Here is a 21,870-nt window from a genome sequence, read left to right as displayed (position 1 = left end):
GATTGAGTTCTAGAATTTTCTTATAGATAATTTAAGAGTGAGAGATAGACAGAGTTAAGTGCTATAATCATGTAAGCAGGGTATTAACTCGATATACAATTACTTTTTCCTACAATTGACACCTTGAAAGTGAGCACTGGATGAATGAAATATAGTACATGGCATTATTCCATGTTAAAAGCTGATTACAAATCAAATTGCTGTTTTTATGGAATCTTAAAAAGGATCATTCTCAAAAAAAATACCCCATATCGTTTTCTAGCAGTTTCTTGGTAAAAGGTATCTTTAAAAGAATTCCTAGATCTATTCAGCTAAAAGGAACTTCAACAGAAACTATCTCTTTTGGCAATCAGATGTCTTAAGTGCCCTTTTAAAGGTATTCAGTAATTAACACAGCCTCTAGTAACTTCAAATGTTATCTTTTTTTCTCCTCATCTGAGTAATCTCTTTCTATATAGCAGAAAGCAAAATTTATTGCGTTAAATTCTAACTCTAGGGCAAGTAATTTAATTTATGTATGTCTCTATTTCCTCATCTGGAAAATGGTGATAAACCCTTTGGGTTGTATACCACGAAGGATTGGAAAGCATCTCAAATGCTTTGGGTCGAAGTTAATTTGACCGAACTGTTTTCTAGGGGTAAGTATATTTTTTTGAAATGAACAACCCACAGAAATGTTGCTAAAATGTGAACCTCTTTGCATATGTCCTGAATGTGCAACTGTTAAATAAAATGTGCAGGGCACAACTTTGCTGGGCTGATATCTCAAAAATGTCTACCTTTATATTGGTTTGCCATTACGCCATGGTTCCTTTTCCTACTTGATTTGACTAAATCATGTTGGATCAAACATAGGAGAGGATGTGGCAAGGAGAAGAGCACAGGACATGTATGGCAGGTTGTTTGTATCAGAAGGAAGCCCAGAGAGCTCGGCTTCCAATCCGACGGGGTTTGGACAACCTCGCCATCCAAAGCTCCATTCATTCTCAGCTTGGCAACGGAGAGTTGAGTCCATGCTCAGTATCCATTGTCCATTGTGAGGCTCTAGGGAAACTTTTTTTTTTTTTCCTTAGCACAAGGAACAAATGTAGAACAGAAACTGAACACATTTTCTTTGAAAAATTTTGTTCTTATGGTCATTAATTCTATAGGACTGGTCATAAAACCTGTAGGATCGTAAAATCACAAATCTTTCGACTTTGACAGGTACTGTGGAGACAATGTGGTCAAAACCCCTCATTAAATACATGAAAGAAGATTGATGCACAGAGAAGTAGTGGGTTAGTTGGAGGGGAGAAGTCTGCTCCAGCTCAGACAGCCTAAGTACCACCTACTCTATTTGCAATATACAACACACAGTAAGGGCCCCTAAATTGCAGAGATATTTAGTGAACACATACTTCCTGGTGCAATTCTGTAACAAAATCAAATAGAAATCCACACAGGAATATATAAGCTATCACAGGCCATGGCAAAGTCATTCAAAAAGCGTGGCTCACAAAACTCAGTTATTTATCCACTGAAGACTGATTTAGATCTGGGGAAACCACGGCAAAGAATGGCTCTCTCCAGATCCCAATTAAATCAATGAAATACTGTTCATTGTTTTCAAAGTGAACGTTTTAGAAAGAAGGAAAGAAGAATATAATCAACTAATTTGCCTCAGATGAAAAGCCAATGCAGCTATGTAACAACTTTACTAAGTAGCCTTCCAGCCTATGATGAAGGGTAGAACATTCTTTCACTGAGAACCTTAGGATAAGAAGATTGGAGTACTGTCAATGGTAACCATGAACACTAGGAAGGAATTTTGGGGAAAGCAAGGAATTAGTTTTTTTTAAAATTAAATTTTATTCTGAGATAATTGTAGACTCACATGTAATTGTAAGAAACAATATAGAGATATTCTAGGTACCATTTAACAGTTCCCCTGGTGGCAATATCTTGCAAAGCCAAAATGTGATATTGTATATAGTATCACAGCCAAAATATAGACATTGATATGGTCAAGAACATTCCTATCACCATAAAGATCCCCTTTTAAATAGCTACACCCACTTCCCTCTGCCCCACCCCTTCCTAATCTCTTGGCGACCACCAATCTGTTCTCCATTTCTGTAATTTTGTCATTTCAAGAATGTTATATAAATGGAATCACATAGTACATAATCTTTGGGATTGGCTTTTTTCAGGCTGCATAATTCTTTGAAGATTCATCCAGGTTGTTCTGTCTATCAATAGTTCATTCCTTTCTATTGCAGAGTGATATTCTATGGCACAGGTATACATAGTTTGTTTAGCCATTCAACCATCAAAGGACATTTGGGTTGTTTGCAGTTTTGGACTATTATAAATAAAGCTCCTATAAACATTTATGTATAGGTTTTTATGTAAACATTAAGTTTTCATTTATGTGGAATAAAAGTTTGTTCTGGAATAAAAGAATTAGGTTTTCAATGTTGCCAGGAAGTTCAAATATGAGGATTTGGTAGTATGGTGTGAACTCTATTTTCATAACCTTGTTTTGAAACCCTATTAATCACAAGCAGCAAAATTTAACATTTATTGTATGGAAGAACGTTGGCTCTATCTGCTTGGGACAGTATTCTATGTTTGGTTATCACATTGTAGTCTCTTTTAGTACAAACTCATCAATCCCGATTATTTTACAAAGCCTGCAATTTTATTACTTTTTGTGAGCTCAATATATGTGGTACTGCTTGTTTCCTGTGGCCAAATTTACTTTTTACAGACCTATTTAAATTGATCCTTTGTACCAATAAATAGCATGTAAATCTGCTTAAAGACAATGTTGATGTTATCTAACTTTGAAACAAATGGAACAATTCTCAGTATTTTGCTCCACTCAAAAAAATCCATTTTAGTTTATTTCTTAAATTAAAAAAGAATAATAATTTTTTAAAAAATAGTTTAAGATAGTGTGTGGTAAAAAAAATTGGAATAAATACCATTGGCAAAGAAGAAAATTAGATTTTTCTAAAGACTGAACATGGAAGGTTTTCAACACAGTAGCTGTTTGTTCCTTGGAGAATTAAACATTGGAACCAATATTTCTGCTGTATATTTGAAGCGAAGAGTTTTACTATATAAAATGGCTAAAAAGAACCTCAACACTCTTTTACAGGATAAACTGTGGTCGATTGTTGGACAATAGTCCAGCAACTAAAATAATTGCACCCACATGAGAAACCCAATTTTAATTATTTGTTTTGATTATTGGCAAAAATGAAATTTCCTTCTTTTTTTCTGTAAGTGATGGCAGAAATACATTTGAAAATATTAATCTCATAAAATGTATATGTGAGTATAAAGACAGGCCAGGCACGGTGGCTCACGCCTGTAATCCTAGCACTCTGGGAGGCCAAGGCGGGCGGATTGCTCGAGGTCAGGAGTTGGAAACCAGCCTGAGCAAGAGCGAGACCCCGTCTCTACTATAAATAGAAAGAAATTAATTGGCCAACTAATATATATATAGAAAAAATTAGCCGGGCATGGTGGCACATGCCTGTAGTCCCAGCCACTCGGTAGGCTGAGGCAGCAGGATTGCTTGAGCCCAGGAGTTTGAGGTTGCTGTGAGCTAGGCTGACGCCACGGCACTCACTCTAGCCTGGGCAACAAAGCAAGACACTGTCTCAAAAAAGAAAAAAGAGAGAATAAAGACAGTTACATTAACCCCTTAGGTGCCTTGAATTTAGTTATGTCTTAACAAATAAAACTCAATGGTAAAAGACTGGTTTTCCCGTAAGATTGAGGAGAAGGCAAGGATGTCTCCTTTTACCAGTTCTGTTCAGTCTTGCACTGGTTGTCCTAGTCTATGCAGTAAGGGGAGAAAATGAAATGAAAAGTATAACTATGCAACAAATAATTTAAGCTTGCCCAATAAGAGGTCTGTCTGGCCTTGAATTCAGCTTCTGGGGAGTAATTTCTAAGCTCTTGGAGTTTTATGCATGATAGGAATGTCTTTTTTGTCTGAGACCTTGGATCACCCTGGATATTCTAACAATATAAGTTAGAGTGGGAGCTTTGGTTATATCTTATGAGTCAACTTGGAGATGGAGATCAATTATGTAGGCAATCGATCAATCATGCCTATGTAATGGAGGGCCAGTGAAAATCCTGAACATTGAGGCATGAGTAAGCTTCCCTGCTAGGTGTTACTCCACACACATACATCAATCCAGGAAAGTAACATGTCCTAACTCCACAGGAGAGAACAGTGTAAGCCCTGTGTTTGGTACTTCTTCCCTTGACTGATTTTAATCTGTACCTTTTCCTCTGTAATAAACTGTAACTGTCAATATAATAACTTTCAATGAGTTCTGCAAATACTTTTAATGAATTTTTGAATCTGAAGGCGGTTTTGGAAACCACCTGAATTTGAAGTTGGTGTCAGAAGTGAGTGTGATCTCTTGTGGAGACTGTTCCCTTAAATTTTATATTTGGATAAACTTTTGTACCCATGGATTGGAAAGTAAGAAATGAAATTGTCTTTATTTACAGACAACTTGATAATTCTATAGAAAATCCTAGGAAATCAATGAACAAAAAGGCTACTAGAATTTACAAGTGAGTTTGCCAAAATCTCAGTGTGCACTCTTGCATTTCAAGACTTATTATGTTAATACATATAGATCAATGAAACAGAAGAGGAAATCCAGAAATAGACTCTCACATATGAGCCACAGATTTTCAATACAGGTGCCAAAGTAATTCATGGGGAAAGGATGGTCTTTTCAACAAATGGCACAGGAATAACTGAATATTCACATGCAAAAATGAACCTTGGCCCTTTCCCTCACACTGCATACAAAAATTAACTTAAAATGAACCATAGACCTAAACATAAAACCTAAAATTATAAAACTTCTGGAAGAAGTGACTTTGGAAAGGAAATGTATTTCTCAGATAGGACACAAACAGCCCAAATCATAAAAAATTAAATCAATTGGACTCCATCAAAATTGTACACTTTTGCTCTTTCGACACCACTATTAGGAAAGTATAAAGCCAATCGATAGATTGGAAGAAAATAATCACAGGACACCACATATCTGATAAGTGATTTTTGTATCCAGAATATATAAAGAACTTTTGCAACTCAATAACAAGAAGACAGACAGCCCAATAATATATAGGTAAAAGATGTGAAGATACCCTTCACCAAAAATGAGATGATGATGGCAACAATGCTCAGTGACAGTTTGGTAGTTACACTTATCCTACAACTCAGTAACTCCATTTGTGAATACAAACGTTTCAACAACACCTCCATGTGAATGTTTATAGCAGATTTATTTGCAATAGCCTAAACGAAGCAACCCAAATGCTCACCAACTGGTGCATGGAAGAACAAGTTATTGGACATCCAGATAATGGAATACTTCTCTGCAATAAAAAGAAGCAGACTGCAGATACATGTAAGAACACAGTTGCTTCTCAAGTGCATTACATTAAGTGCAAGAAGCCAAACTAATTCTCAGTGACTTATATGACATTTTGGGAAAGACAAAACTGTAGTGACAAAAAATAGACCAAGGTTTGGGGGCGGGAGAAGGGTTGACTCCAAAGGAGCCCAAAAGAACTATGTGGAATGATGGTACTGTTCTATATTGAATGTTCAAACTGGACACCTAGAAAGGGTGAATTTTACTTTATGTAATTTATGTCAATAAACCTGACTTTTCAAAAGCCCCACAAATCCCATAAACTGTGAAATGCTATTTGCAATCTGTGTAACTGATATAGGATTAGAGTCTAAATTCTGGAATAGAAAAGAATTTCTATATACTAATAAGAAAAAGTCAACTGTCTTAGTAGAAATATGTGTCAAAAATGAACAAGAATTTCCCTGCATAGGAAGAATAAACACATTAAAAACACAACAAACACATTAAAAAATGCTGCTCAATCTCATTTAGGAATTGGGGAACTGCAAATTAAGCCTTTTATAATATACTATTAATATTTCTTATCCATCAGGCGGGCTCAAAATTAAAAACCAGATCATTTTGAGAGTTAGTTGATAATGTAAAGCAACGGAAACTTTTGCCCACTTCTCATGGGAGTGTAATTTAGTATAACTATTTTGAAAAAAAGTTTGGTATTATTTAGTAAAGTTAAATAGTATACACTCTCTGATCCCAAATTTCCACTTCTAAGCATATGACCTGTTGTCATTTTGCCACATGTGTGCTAGAAGGTATGTACAAAAAGTTTGTAAAAAGGAAAAAACAAAAGCTCACATTTTCATCAATAGTAGAACGGGATAAATAAATTATGGTATATTTTTATAACGTAATACTCTCATGCAATGGAAGTAATGAACTACCAGCACATGCACTAAGATGAGAAAATCTCAGAAAAATTTGTATGAATAAAAAAAATGTTTACAGATGCATACATAAAATAAGGTTTTATATAGATAAGTTTCAAAAAACTCAGGCAGGATTTCAAAAAATCCCAGGCAGGCTAGCATGTTCATTTCTGAGCATGAGTTCTAAAGATACATTGCCTGTGTTTACATTCTTGCTTCCAATTTTCTAGTGTAACCTTCATTTCCTTGTGCCACAATTCCCTCACTCGCACAATGAGTGGGCATTAGAGGGTAGCATCTAGAAAGCATCAGAAAATGTTTGGCGTTATCATTATTCTCTGATCCACTAGGGGGCGCTCAGCGGCACCAACACAGCAGTGGCAGGTCCCATGGTGACGCTTGCTCTGCATTGGGAAATTCCAGTTGTCACCCTGGAGGAGTGTGAACCACTGAGGACCCATGGAAAAGGAAGGGATCCAGGATTCTGGAACCCCAATGACAATTTGGTCCGAAATACCAGTTGACATTTTTAGCCAAGTTCTTGATTGTTCTGAAGAAAATGGAATCGTTAAGAACAAAATCAATAGAGTCCATCTTTGTGCAAGATAAGAATAACATGCAGTCCCTTTCTGATTTCCTTTTCCCCCCAGGCACAGATTTTCCAGCTGGTAGGCATTCTAACCTTTTTCCATGAACCCTTCCCTCCTGTCTGTCATTCAATTTCTTACTGGCATCCTCCTCAATGAACAGGACTGAAGCAGAAAGATATAAAGTGTAGATCCAATAGTCCCTCTCATCTAACAGTGGGCCATTTATTAAACTCAAGATGTGGCGAGGCTAAATTATTATGTTATAATAATTATTGAAGAAGTAATATTTTTGTACACAATCACATGGTTATCTATTTGATCCAGCTTATCAACTTGTTTTTATAGTTTGATTACCTTGTCAGTTTAGGGAACAAAGTGATCTCTTGTTCTGATATGCTTAGAGTTAATTATTATTCTGGCTTCACTCTACTTTCCAATGGAAGACTAATGATGAGCAGAAAAGAATAAAAATTGTAAAACAGAGTGAACTATGATCTCTAGTGCGTTAAGAAAATTCCATGTAGTTTTCACTAGTATTTTATCATAACTTTTTATGTACAGAAAACTAGTATTATACTACTGCAATGCCTTGTTTATTATTATACTTACCCTCTTATTTCCACTTGGGCTATAGCAGTGACGTTGATTTGCAAACTCACAAAATTGCTGTCTGGATTGTCCTTGTTGGAACTAAAACACAGCGACAAATGATTTCAACATATTTTCTCTGACGTGTTACCACAATACACGATCATGAAAAACATTCTGTATAGCACAAGGGTAACCACACATTACTAACCTGATCATTCAGAAAACAAGACTATTCATTCTACAAATATCATAACCATTTGTAGAGGGAGATGCTAAGATCCTTCATGATCAACAGCAGTGTGGCAACTTTCCATGGGAAGACACTTTATCTGGAAATACAATAGAAATCTAGAGAACCCAATACTTTTTTTGTTTCGATGGCTAAGCCAAAGAGGCATCAAACTGAGTTCATTTTCCAGGCCTTGGACAAATTCCTTAACATCTCTGTGCATCATGTTCATTGCCCATCAAATAGGGAACGACAGGACAGTCAACTCCTGATTCTCCATGCTAATAAGAGGAGAACTGGCACGAATAATCCAGAATAGCCCATAATCGAAACAGCATTTGCATTTGGCTCTGGAATGCATCATACCACACATTGTTTTGGCAGCAATTTTATCTTCCTTATGATTTCTTAAGTTAATATTAAAATAAGTGTACATTCACTGCATACTCCCTGGCTGATGAGGGCAAGGAGAGGAGAGTGAATTAGAAACATGGCCAATGGCTAGATGCAGGACCCAAGGAAGCTGGGCAGTTCATAAACAGGCAATTAGGAGGTGATGTGGAAGTTTGGGAAATGCATCAAGAGTCTCAAGATAGAAGGTGTGCATCTAATAATACTTCTTTGAACAGTGGCAAAATTATTTTTTTAAGTTTGGTGGTTGTTTTTCCTCTCAAACAAATATAATTAGATATGGAGCTTAACTTCTAAAAAAAATGCATGTGTTAAGCAGTTCATGCTATAAGGAAAATTAACCTGCCTCACAAGAGGCTCAACCAAGTAACTGAGCTTTGGAGGCAGCTGCCATCTGCATTTATTGTCCTACTGTGCTTCCATCAAAGTCACCAAAAGCATTAGGCAGCTTTTAGAAAATTGAAATGTGGCCACATCACCAATAGCAGGTCATGTTTATTTTCAGGTCTCATTAAGAAAAGAAAACCTCTTTTTTTTTTTCATCATTAAATTGGTCAGAACCTACCAATTAGGTAATTAATTCTGACCAACTTTTGAAGTTTTCCAAATGTGGGAGTTGGATATTTTAAAGTTCTGCTTTCAAAGGAGGAGGAGACAGATTTGTTCGCACGATGCTTTTGAAAAGTCCTAGTCCATTGTGTACACTGATAAGGCAACTTAAACTGCAAGCATACATAAAAGATATAAACAGGCAAATGTCAGGCTCATTTCCTGCAATGGGATATCACCAGTAAGCTTGTGATTGAGCCTAGAAGGACTTGTTCACCAAAATTTGAACCTTGATATCCGGGGCATTTTATTTTCACATCTGGGCAGCAGTGGTTAACCAAAAAGTTATTTTTTTGTTTGGTTTTTTTAAAGGCAGGATTCCGAATTCTAACCACTAAGCAGTGCTTAAGTAATTTTACTTATTGCAGAGTTTATGGTTCCAAATACGTTACAGGTAACTCTTTAATTCAGAAATTTAAATATAATTGTTCTACAGATTAACCAAATTTTGTTCTATTTCTATTTCACGACTGCTTTGCAGCAGTGGCAATTAGAATTATGAAACACCAAAGTTACATTTCAATTATTGCATAATCCTACTGTGTTTGGTTTCCAAGAAGCTTAAATAACACAATTTTCATTACTCACAATGCCCTGAATATGTAAATAGATGTCAAACATTGAGATGATCTTTGAACATAAGTCTAATAGGAGACTTCTGGAGGCTGTTTAGAAACGCAGCAAGAACAATGGCAGATTTGGAGTCCAGACCTTCCAGCTGGCTAATCAAAATCATTTTCTGTCATGCAGATTTCCATGACACTTGCTACTGCGTACCGGTGGGGGCAAGAAAATCCCCTGGTAAGAAAGGAACCAGGCCTGCTATATAACTTAAATGCTTCCTTGACCTCTTTTCTGGAAGGAAACCTCCCTCACTGATAGCATCACTTCATCCAAACAAGCAATACATCACTGCTGTGGTCGCCGAGCTATTTATACAGTCGGTGCTCGTTCTATGCAAGAAACAATGAATTTCCTCTATACGACTGAACCCTATGTCATACACCAAGGATAAACATGTTTTTCACTTTATCCCTCCGATGCTATTTCCCTTTTCCTTTCTATTTCCTATTTCCTAGTTTTGAACATTCCCTTTATGTTTTCTGTGGTCTTTGCAACGCCAGTAAAGATAACACAGTGCTCATTTCACTGTTACTAAGGAAGCAACTTTGAGGATGTTTGCAAAGATCTGTTTGCACGTGGGAATTGCAATCTGACACCCGCTGTACACAGGGAGGAAAATGTTTATGTCATATAGAGTGAGGGCATGGAGAGACAATTTAATGCAAATATTTGGTAACAGGAAATATTTTAAGTTTACTAACTTATAAAGCCCATTTCTCTTTTGGCTTTTATTTGTGGAAACAGGCATTTAATGCAAACAAATGCTTATTTACATCTTTGGAGTCTATCAGCAAAGCATGCAGATAAATGCTTACTTCTCAAATACCCTAGTATTTGAGTTCTACTCAAATAAATATAAACAGTTCTACTCAAATACTGCATTCTCAAACACTTTTATCTCTATAATGTGTGTTTTAGAAATTTGATGCTTTCCATATATTGCAGTTCGTTCTATATTTTTGCATTTTTATGTTTTTCAGGATAATGTTATACATAGTCATAAGTAGACATGAAACATAATCATGACCCATTTTTTTAGATGAACGGGGATGTTAAAATGTGACCATTTGTATTTTATATTGAATTCAGCACTTCATTACTGAATTCATTATTTAAATGATGATTTATAGGATGGATCTAAGCAAGGCATTTAGAACATCAGGTAGTATCTTTTGCTTCTTGAACGAACTGCTAATTGTACCCATTCTCTTCCTGGTAACTGCAATCAAGAGTAAGGAGGAAATACCAATGAATTTGCTTTGTACCTTTGTACTAGACTTTCTTTCTAAATAAAGGCTGTGTGTCTTATGAGAGATGCACACAAGTGACACAAAGCTTCATGCAGCATCAGTGGCACAAATGATGATGGAGACAAATAGAAACTTCAGGCTCCTGAATGGAGTGACAATGTTCCTTCACTGTGGCATGTTTTGTTTTTTTTTGGGTTTTTTTTTTGCCTCGAAATTTAGAAATATAAACAGAAGATCTCCAAAAAGAAAATATTTAGGACTGCCTGAACCTTTTGGGAAAATATATGTATTTTTTAGATATAAAGAAGTTATTTAGTAAGCTTTTGGTAAAATGAAGGAATATTACAGAATAATTCATTCCATCTGCACTCCATCGCTAATTCAGATAAAATTTTTTTTAAAATGTCTAAGATTCAGCAGAAAATATCTATTATGTTAACTTCAGGAAATACCTCATGAAGTTTGTTAGGATGGATTATTTTTGCAAGGCCGCCCTTACAAAGTCCAGTAAAGAACACCCAAGGTAAGTTCGAAAAGCTTCCTCCCTAGAAATCTATCACTGTTTGGTGAGAGGGAATGGTTTGTGACAAGGTTGCAGGTTTTTAATCTGCTACATTCTTACAGAGTTTATATATATTTTAAACATTCTAACCTTTCATAGACGTAGCTATTAAAAAGTAATCTGGCTGGGTGCAGCGGCTCACGCCTGTAATCCTAGCACTCTGGAAGACTGAGGCGGGAGGATCGTTCAAGGTCAGGAGTTTGAGACCAGCCTGAGCAAGAGCGAGACTCCGTCTCTACTAAAAATAGAAAGAAATTAATTGGACAACTAAAAATATATAGAAAAAACTAGCCAGGCACGGTCATGCATGCCTGTTGTCCCAGCTACTCGGCAGGCCGAGGCAGAAGGATCGCTTGAGCCCAGGAGTTTGAGGTTGCTGTGAGCTAGGCTCATGCCACGGCACTCTAGCCTGGGCAACACAGTGAGACTCTGTTGCAAAAAAAAAAAAAAGTAATTTGATGCAAAGAGTAATTAATCTAAAAGTTATCACACTCTAATGACACCTCCTGCAAAAATATCAAGGCAAATTTAGAGATTAGCCATATTGTACACTAGTATTTGAGAACCAAATTATAGATATCAACTTCACAGTCATTTTAACAGTCAAAACAAGGGTTCAATACACTGGGATCCTCCTGCCTTAGCCTCTTGTGCTTTTCTTTTAATACAGGTCTAGAACGGTTCAATTGATTTCTTTACCAGCTAATGGGTTGAAGTCCACAGCTGGGGAATCCCAGCCTGCATGCCACACTGCACTCTGTGGGCCTTAGCATTCGTGAAATATTATTCCCAGCCACAAAGGAGCAGACAGAACAGATGGCGAGAGGGTGAAGTCACGGGTGAATCCTCGAACATGGCCAGCTTCAGAAAAGGAAGGCGGCTACCTGCATGCTCAGCTTATTGGTGCTAGAGAAGGTTCTGCCCGTAAAATATAACATCTCACCTGCATCCTGCCATGGTTCTCACAAGTAAACCGTCAGAGACTCATTCATTTTTGAAAACTGGGAGACTCCAAGATTGCAAATGCAAAATCTATGCAGAGATTTTGTTCTCAGGAATCGGCTGACACCCAGCTGAGGGCATGATGTATTGGGTTAGGGGAGGCTATGGGCCTTGGAATGAGCAAAAGCAGAGGTGAAGCCGGTAGGAGAATGCCCAGGACAAAATTTTACTATCTCATAACTTGGCCTCCATAATGGAATCTCTTTTTCAAAACCCAACATATCGAAACAACCAAAAGTGACTGAGAAAAACAAAGAAAAAAAAACTGGGCTGTGAAAATTTGGGTTCTAATTTCAGAGGAGCTTTGAAGGGGAAGGACCTTGACAAATGACATCATTTCACTCTGGATCGCAATGTCATCATCGAGCGCTGTGGAGACTGTAGGCATTTAACGCTCTAACCTTCTGATTTGGAGATTGAAGTTAATGCTCATATTTGTTTTCTCAAGCCGTGGAACTGCAAATCGGAGGCCCAGAGAATACTAAAAAAAAAAAAAAAAAAAAAAAAATCACATAAGACACAAAGTTATTACATGGGAGGGACCTTTGACACAGCATAAAATTCTTTTCTAAGTCATTCCTGCAAAATCCCACGCTGGATGGCTGTGATTGTGCTTTTTTTCTGCTTCTATCGGGTGGCTGAGAGTCGAGAGGAAGTCATGCAAGGACACTGTGGGGCCTAGAAGATTCAGGTTGCTATACATTTTTGTTCTGTCTCTCTATTTAGTACTGTACCAACTCTTCTCCGGTTCTCTTCCTTATGCGCTAAATTGAAAACAACCCAAATATATGAGAGGAGATTGATTTCGAAAACTAAGATGCTTCTGTTCAGTGGACGTTCATGTAGTCATTGACATTGTAGCTGGGAAGTCAATGCAACAATATGGAAAATGCTTCCAATGTATAATGACCAATGACAAATAAAGGTTACAATGTTCTTGTGCCATGTGTTTCAGCTACATTTTTTAAAGTCTACAAATGGAAAAATTACTGTACAGGAGTGATGATGTACTATAAGAAAATATTCCAGGATAATACGTTATTGTTAAGTTAAAATTTATGGTTATATAGATTAGTTTTTCTTTCTTTACATTCTAAATTTTTAAAACTGCTCTTATTATCTTTATAATTTGAAAATAGATAAAAACAGGGAGAGAACTAAATCCAACAATGATATAAATAAAGAAGTAAAAGAAATAGCTAACATGTATATCAAATGATGTGCTTTCTCTCCTGAGCTCTGTACTATACCTTCCATGCATTATCTCATGTAACCCTGACTCCCACTCTGAGGTAGGTACTGTTATTGTTGACACTATACAATCAGGCAGCAATCTGAGGATTAGAGAGATTAAGTGCCTTGGGTATAGAGCAAATAAACTACCGAGTTGGAATTTAAATCCCTGCAAGTTGAGTCCAGAATCTGTAACCACAGCCCCTTCAGTATGAGAATCAAATCAGTAACAAACACTTGTATTGATATAAATCAGTAATAATATGAACTAATAATAAATGATCATCTTTATCATAAATCATCATCAGCATCTCACCAGCCATTACTGAATGTGCTACGAGCCACGCACTGCCTTAGTGGCTTTGCATTTTTCATATCATTGCATTGCTCCAAATATTCCTACAAGTAGGTGTTTTCTCATTCCAACATGACTTGCTCAAGGTATCTGAGCTGATAAAAGGCATGGCTGGTGTTTACATCCAGATGTGTCTTAGTTATAAAGCATGTGCATCTTCATGCCCCTGCAATCATGACTTTTTTTTTTTTATAATTCCAAAGAAGCAATTTTCTATCAGACCTTTGCATGTGCCCTTCTCTCTTCTTTAGAAGACTTTCAGCATTTTCCTGCTTTTTCTATTTAAAGAACTCCTACTCATGCTTGAAAGCTCAGGACAAGAGGTATCTCCCGCAATGCATCCTCTGATCCTACAGGCTGGGCCAGGCAGAATGTTTTTCCTCTTTATTCTTGGTTTCCTTCTTTGCTACTCTTCCATCACTGAACCTACGATATTGCTAATTGTGAGTTTCTTATTGAATGGGGATTGTTTAGTTTCATCTCTATCTTGTCAGACTCTAGTGTAGGACCAGGCATATAGAAAGGGTCCAAGACAAATTGTGAAAAGAATGATGAGCATGTGCCCTTGTTTGCACACTTCCAGTGATGGGAGTCTTACTACTGTTAATGTTCGTCTTCACTGCAGAGCCATTCAGCATGGGATGAAGACACAAGGAAGGCATGACAATTTCATACTAGATGGGTGAATGTGTTCTTAACTAGTACCAAAAGCCAAGTCTCTGGGCCATAGATTCTAAAAAGTCTTTGTCAGACCCATCATTTTCTTTCATTTTCCTGCTTAAGAAAATTTGCAAGTTGTTATGAATCTTATTGGCATATAAATATTTTATATGACTATAGCTACTATCTGAAAATGATTTTACTATTTAAAAATCAGAAGGAAAAACTTCTGAATACTACCTGGAAAGTTTAATAAAAAGTCGCTTGGAAACTGTTTTTTAAGGATATTGGAATAGGAATAGATATTCCTGGTGATTTATGAGGCATTTTTAATATTGAGGACTGCTTTTACAGTTGGAATTTTACTATGCTCCACTGAGAGTCTTCTTTTTAAAGGACAAAATGAAGAAGTAAATAAATCAAAGTGTTTTATAACAAAACAGAATGCAATAAAATTTGATGTGTTTAAGGGCATTAAAGGGTGAGATAAGAGAGCTATTAGGTTTCTTCGACTATAGACCTCAGAGATAAATGAATATAAACAATTTACTTTTCTGACTTCTAAAGATTATTTGCTGGTAAAATGGATTGGCATCCTTTCACATAAACACATTCGTGGTTAAGACCACACTGCCCTTCTCCTCCACTCTAAATGACACTGGTGGCCACTTTTTGCTTCAAGTTTACCCTTAGTTATTGATGATCTTAGATGATCTCCGGTCTAAATGTTACACTTCTAATACTGAGAAAGGAAGGAGTGACCTGTCACCTACAGATGCTAACACTGTTTGTTGCTAGCATGTCAATGCATTTTTTTCCTCTTTGGCCTTATGTAGACCTCCTCATATCAAATTAGGTGGTAAGATTCTTCTTGAAAACTGGCAAAAGGCTTCATTAGCTCTCAGGTAAAAAAGAGTCTAATAAAAAAATGTTCTAATAGCTCAGCTTACACCTCCCATTGTATCTTTCATGGCTTCATTTTAAAGTATCATCTGTTATTCGTTAGTTTTCATCTGAGTACTTTTCACAGTTTTGCAGACTGCATGGAACATGGGCTTTGTGGTCAGGCCTGGTTTGAACTCTGGCTGCTACCATCATCACCTATATGACTTTGGCAATTCATTTGGCTTCTCTTAGCCTCAGTTTTTCTCATCTATAAAATGGGGGGAATACTCGATTCATTGGGTTGTTTTGAAAATTCAATAAATTGACATTAAAAGGGACCTCCTGGCCTCCAGTGATGGGTTTATAACACAAAACACAGTCAATCCATAGTAATCAATTATAATCTGTTAGAAGAATTTACCTTTAATTTAAATATTTACTTATTTTTGACCTATGAAGTAAGTTTACTGGACTACAATCTAGCACATTTTTTAAATGCCCAAGATTGATGTAATGTTATAATGTAAAAGAATAAAATTATTATTCTAGTGTAATATCCTAAGATATAAATTGGGAACAGGTATTACTTGAAAAAAAGCTCCAAATGCTCAAGTAAATGTGTAAAATATGGGGCTAAAAGATTTATTTACTGGAAGACTGATCAGCACCTTTAAAAAAACAAATGTGTACTTGAATCTCCCAGAGAAGGATATATACTCAGCAGTGACCACAGAATTCACTTTGAAAGTCTTAACTCAAAGGACTAATGCTCTTTAGAATATGCTTTGAGAAGTTGTTTTAATACAAGCATACAATTATAACTTTTCATGAATTTTTTTCTCAAACAGGCCATTTCATCCATAAATAAATACCTAATTTTAAGTAAAAGAGTATGTATATTCAATTTATGTAACATTTAGTTATTAGAACTTTCAGACTTCAGATTTTTTTTTCTGATTTATGACTTCATAAAATAATTGCTACTGTCATATTTAATACAAGAAGGTACCATGAGTATATTTAAACTGCAATTGCATAAAATAAATTTACTGTCCACAAGTAATCCAGAATGGAAAGTTTTAAAACCTGGAAACAAAAAGAAGGAGGAGGAGGAAGAGAAACAACTCACATTTTTTCACAAGCATGTTGGAGATCATTGTTAACATTTTTTTCCCTTGCTACAAAGCTACCAACAATTTTCTGTATTATTTTTCAAGTAAGATAATGGAAAATATAAACCAGATAAAGCTAATTTAAAAAGTGGATTGTGGTAATATTTTTTAACATGGAAATACTGTGAATGATATTCATATAGGAGGTATGTTGGAAATAAAAGTTAATTTAATTGTCTTTGTTAGACTCTTTGCTTTAATTAGGTTATTTTAAAAGTCATTTACTTTCCACTGTATTTATTTTTAAATTCAAAGAAAGAATCTGTAGCTAAATTCAAAGAAAAAATATTTGAAGAAAAAAATTCTACAGTAAAAGAAAGTCTTCATAGATTTGTTGCAACTAAAAGACACATAAGGGTAATGTCTAAAGAGAAAAGCATGTAAAAGCATGCATCTTTTTGTGTTTTTAACCTGAGATTATTTGCTCTGTGTAGGTTAGAATGCAAAATCCCACTACTCTGGTAATTTCCTGCCTAATTTGTTTTAGCTGCCACGTGCTGAGTTGCTGAGTGTTAATTGGAAGCTTTCCATTAGTTCTCTGCAAAATTCAGGTAGAAGGAAATCACCAAGTACTTCTGGTTTTCTCTTACATTTGTTCCAGCCACCATAGGGTTCCCAAGGTCACACACCACCATCCTGGTTACATTTTCCATCTTGTACTCACAGCTCAGTGGTCGCAATTCCTACAAGGGGAAAGAACACCAGCATGGAGTTCAGGGGGCCAGAATCAATTACATCCGGTCACAAAAGCAATGCTGGGGGCCTGGGAAGGAACCTTTTGATGTCAAACACCTGTGACCATTATTTTGAGACCATTCTCTCAGAAGAGAAACTTGAGAAGAAAAGGTAGAAATTAAATTTTAGGAAGAAATGGACTAGGATGGTAAATACATTCATAGTTTTTCACTGAGGATGACAATGCTTAATACAGTATTTATATTCGTTATTTTCACCAGTGTTAACATGAAATTCAGGGCATGAAGACCACAAATTATTAAACATGAGTAGACAAATGGTTTCTTTAGGTTAGTCTTGCAAAATCAAAACGACAGTAATATGCATGGATTATTATAACACTCAAAGACCATTTGCAAGAGAATTGCCTTGAACACAAATTTCTACATGCCACAGTCCCATTGTGAGATAACACAATCAATTTTGTTCAATCCTTCAAATATTTAAAGAGAACATCTTTATATTTAACTAGTACTTCTGATCTTCTCCCACTTCCCCGATATCTATTCTGATTGAAGTTTGTAAAAGCTCAAGTTTGAAGAGGTCCTTGGAACTATATGCTGGATAAGGTCTCAGGGTTGTGTAGAAGAGATTGGGAAGTCAGGGTGTGTCCTTGAAGTGCCGTTCTCTCTCTGGTCCCACCCAGATCCACCCTGTGTCCTCATGCACTCCTAGCTGCCTACAAATCCACCCCTCACTCTCCACCTGGGTTCTTTTTCCATACTTCAAAGCCTGGCCCTGCTCTGCTTTGGGTAGTAGCTATTTATGCTCATTCCTTATTTCACTATGACTTGTAACATGCCATCAGTATACGACCTGCCACTCTCATTCCCAAAGACAAGCTTGCAATACGAGGACTTTCACAAAGGAGCAACCTTTTGGCAATTTCTGTTCCTCTGGTAGGTTCATGGAAGAGAGTTCCCGATTTGATGACCATCTATCCACCTATCAGCTCTATTGAAAATTTCAGATAGAAAGTAATGTGAATTTCTCAAGTAAAAGTTTCAGAAACGATCCTCCATCCCTTTCTTTCTACTTTGTTAACAAAAGTCCAGATCTAAAACCAAAACAGACAAAGACCAAACAAACCCCAGACATCTGGCTAAAGAATTCTGTAGGTAAGTCACACGTTTTTGAGGACATAAGATTCAGGAGGGCAGAGGTTTTTGCATCTGCGCTAGTCCCAGTGTCTAGAGCAGTGTTGGGCACCAAGCAATTGATGACATCAGGGGACACAAACCAGAACCAACTCATACTCCTCCCTAAAGAAGAGCCTAAAATGAAACAGACAAGCACATGACTAACTTTAAAGTCCTCCTCCCAGAATCACCCGGGTAGCCGCACACATCGCAAGTTCTCTTTTAATTAATGGGAAAGGAGTGAGTCACTGATGTCTGGAGGTCCCACTGAAGAATACTCTCTCCAAATACCCTGCATGTCATATTAGTTACACTGAAGGAGCTAAGATGCATATTTTCAAAAAGCTAGTAATATATTCTTTTTTCTCAAAGGGAGGTTTAAAACATATATATGCAACTTCTTAAGAACCCATAACTAACCTTAACGATACAGAGATGTTTTGTGTTGGGATTACTAATTCAATCACAAAAACAGAAAAGAATCACCCAGCAAAAGTTTTCAAAAGTCCCCATGTGTCCTTTGAATATAATTCAAGGATTTAGTTTCTACAGTAGATATTTTTATTTTACCTAAAGGCTGAAAGTTAAATGTATATTTTTTTCCAGCTTTCTATTCATAGAAATAGTTTTTTTTGCCATCAATCAAAGCTCTTTTCTCCTTCTCACACCCCCTCTGCCTTTTTCTTTTTTTAACCTTTATTTCCTCTCTCTTGTGAAACAATGGCTGTTTTTCTAGATATTTCTAGATTATTTTCTTCTGCAGTTCCAGGGACATTCTTGTTCTAATCCATTTATAGCTCAGAGTATTATTCATTCACTGAAAATATCAACTGCAGGCCTGCTATTTACAGACCCTGATAAATAAGACCACTTCTCTTCACTGAGTTTTTTAATGATTATAACAATTGTAACAAGTAATTATAAGTAATTGTAACAAGCAATGGAAACATGCAATTACAGTAGAGTTTGGTACGTTTTATGATAGGAGAAATAAATAATGACAAAGGAAAAGGAAAACATGTGCATAGATTCAAGCAATCAGAGAAGGCATCTTGGAGGAAGTAGCATCTTGGCTGGTGGCAGTGTAGATCAGTGGTTAAAAACGGGGTCTGGACCTAACAGCTGATGTTTGAATCTTGTTTCTGCTACATATTAATGATACAACTCTGGGCATGTTACTTAATTTCTTCTTATCCATAAAATAAGGATAATGAGAGAAGTTTCTCTCAAAGGGCATTATAAGGATTAAATAAATTAAATACATGCAAGAACTTAGAACAGTACCCAGCCCATAGTAATTGTTCAATAAACGTGAGCATTTTTGACTACTATTAATCTTCAACTATTATTAAGTCTCAATTATTATTTGAAAGGTGAGTAGAAAGAAGTCGAAAGAAGTAAGGTAGATAAAGAGGATGAGGGAGTAGAGTTGGTGTGGTGGGAAGAAGGAACAGCCAGAACAAGATAATGTGGTGAGAGCAGAGGGACATTACAGGCACTGAAAAGAAATTCAGTCCAGCTGGACTTTAAGGTGTGGGGGTAAAGGATCAACAACTAGCCATGAGGCTGAAGCGGTGAGCAGGGGTGATGTCATTAATGGTCTCCCAGGCACCTGAAGGATTTGGATCTTATCCTAAAAGCAATGGGGAGCTATTGAGGCTTTCAACAAGAGAGTGACATACTCAGATTTGCATTTTGCAAAGACGGTTGTCTCTGCAGGGAAGGGGCTGCAGGCAGAGAGATGGGGAGATAAAGCAGGAGACTTGCAACAATCTGGGCAAAGGATCATGCCAGCCTGGGTGAAGGTGGCATGGCGGTACGTGGATGGAGAGAAGGTAGAACTAGAAAGATTTAGGACTCACTTTAGGCTTTAGAAACCAATGGGATGCTGGTGCCATTTTCGGAGATAGGAGATGCAGGGAAGAGGGGCGTGACCGTGGGAAGACCAAAAGTCTAGTTATGGACGTGTTAGAAGAGAGGTGGCTGTTTGAGATTGAAGGGAGATGAGCATGAGGTCCCTAGAATAGCCAAATTCATAAAGACAGAAAGCAGAAGAGTGCTTGCCAGGGCCTGGGGACAGGGGGCAATGGGGAATTATTTTTAAGAAGTACAGAGTTTCTGTTTTGGATGATAAAAAAACAGTTCTGGGGATAGATAATGGTTGCACAACAATGTGAATGCAATGCCACCAAACAGCATCCATAAAAATGGTTAAAATGATACATTTTATGTCACCAAGATAATAATGATGATGATGTTAATAATAAAGATAAAGCACATAGACTTTTACTCCTAGAAAAAATTTAGGAGAAAGGTCATTGAAGGGAAATATAAAGGCTGGCTCAATTATGGTTTCTAAAGAGATGATTAACATCGACATTTTCTAAAAGATGAATCTCAACCAAAGAACAGCACAACTTACAATCAGATAATTCCTAAGACTTTTCCCCTTGAGAAAAACATTGTTTGTAAAAAACCAACTTGACCTGAGTTTAAATAAAAAGGTACACAAACCTCAAACTGCTTGAAAACAAAGAAGAACTTGGAATGTGGCTTAGCCATGTAAAATTCAAAGACTAAGTCTCTGCCCCAGGGAAATCGATGAAGGAAAAAAAATAGTTAAGGGCTCGTTTGAGATTATGGGTAATGTCTGTTGTAATGTTTCCGGCCAAAGATAGAATGATAAGCACTCTCCCATGTTTTCCATGCAAAAAAGTGAACAGTAAACTGGATGTTTTGCTGAAAGAAGAATATTTTAGAATAGAAGCTTTGTTTAACAAAGTCAGGGTTGGAATGACAAGAAGGGAATTGAAATAAAAATACAAGTGGAACCCTGAAACACTTTTTAAAAATTACATACTTGAGCTTTATTTTTGCATTTGTTTATGTATTATTTGCATGGAAGTACTTATAGGTGATATTTCCCTTTTTCTTTTCTTTTTTTTGCTGGTAGAGATATTATTATGAGACAATATCCTAAAGTCAAAATAATTATTAATCATCATCTTTGTAAGTTGTATGTGTAAGTGCTCCATTGATTCTCATGTTTTTAATCTTGAAGTAACTTTATAGAGAAGTGAGGATAAAATCACATAATTAAAGAAAGATGAAAATCGGATGATTATAAACCATTCACTGGAGAAATTAGGGTTTAAATTGATTTTCATGTCTGAAATAGAAGAGAAATAAAAGCAGGATGGAGAGTTGCAAGCACTCTTGAAAAGAAGTGGAATGATTTTTTCTCCATATTCAAGATCACTGCTAACATAGAAGAGTTAGAAGATTTTTGGATTTATTTGAAACCATTTTATTGAGATATGACTGACATACATAAAGCTCTACCTATTTAGTGTATACAACTGGATGAGTTTGGAGATTTTTTTTTCTATAAATTTCTTCAACAGAAACTTATAATTTTAAGTGATTGTCCAGATACTTGATTGTTAATCTAGGTTTTGTTTTATTGAGAAGATAATTCAACTAAAACAA

At 36.3% G+C, this 21,870-nt stretch overlaps 1 protein-coding gene across 1 annotated transcript in view; it reads right to left on the bottom strand.

Annotated features, from left to right (window-relative positions):
* Positions 1-21,870, bottom strand: part of ITGA8 (integrin subunit alpha 8) — a 160,778-nt gene that overhangs the window by 42,911 nt on the left and 95,997 nt on the right. Inside the window, exons 21-23 of the mRNA XM_075997658.1 lie at positions 17,098-17,190; positions 12,604-12,683; positions 7,534-7,614 (exon numbers count right to left, since the gene is read on the bottom strand). Coding sequence (XP_075853773.1) covers positions 7,534-7,614; positions 12,604-12,683; positions 17,098-17,190 — 254 coding nt within the window. The remainder of the gene's footprint in view (positions 1-7,533; positions 7,615-12,603; positions 12,684-17,097; positions 17,191-21,870) is intronic.

This window comes from Microcebus murinus, chromosome 25 (genome assembly GCF_040939455.1).
Source record: "Microcebus murinus isolate Inina chromosome 25, M.murinus_Inina_mat1.0, whole genome shotgun sequence".
Classification (NCBI taxonomy): Eukaryota; Metazoa; Chordata; class Mammalia; order Primates; family Cheirogaleidae; genus Microcebus; species Microcebus murinus.
This window is presented reverse-complemented; position numbering and strand designations above follow the sequence as displayed.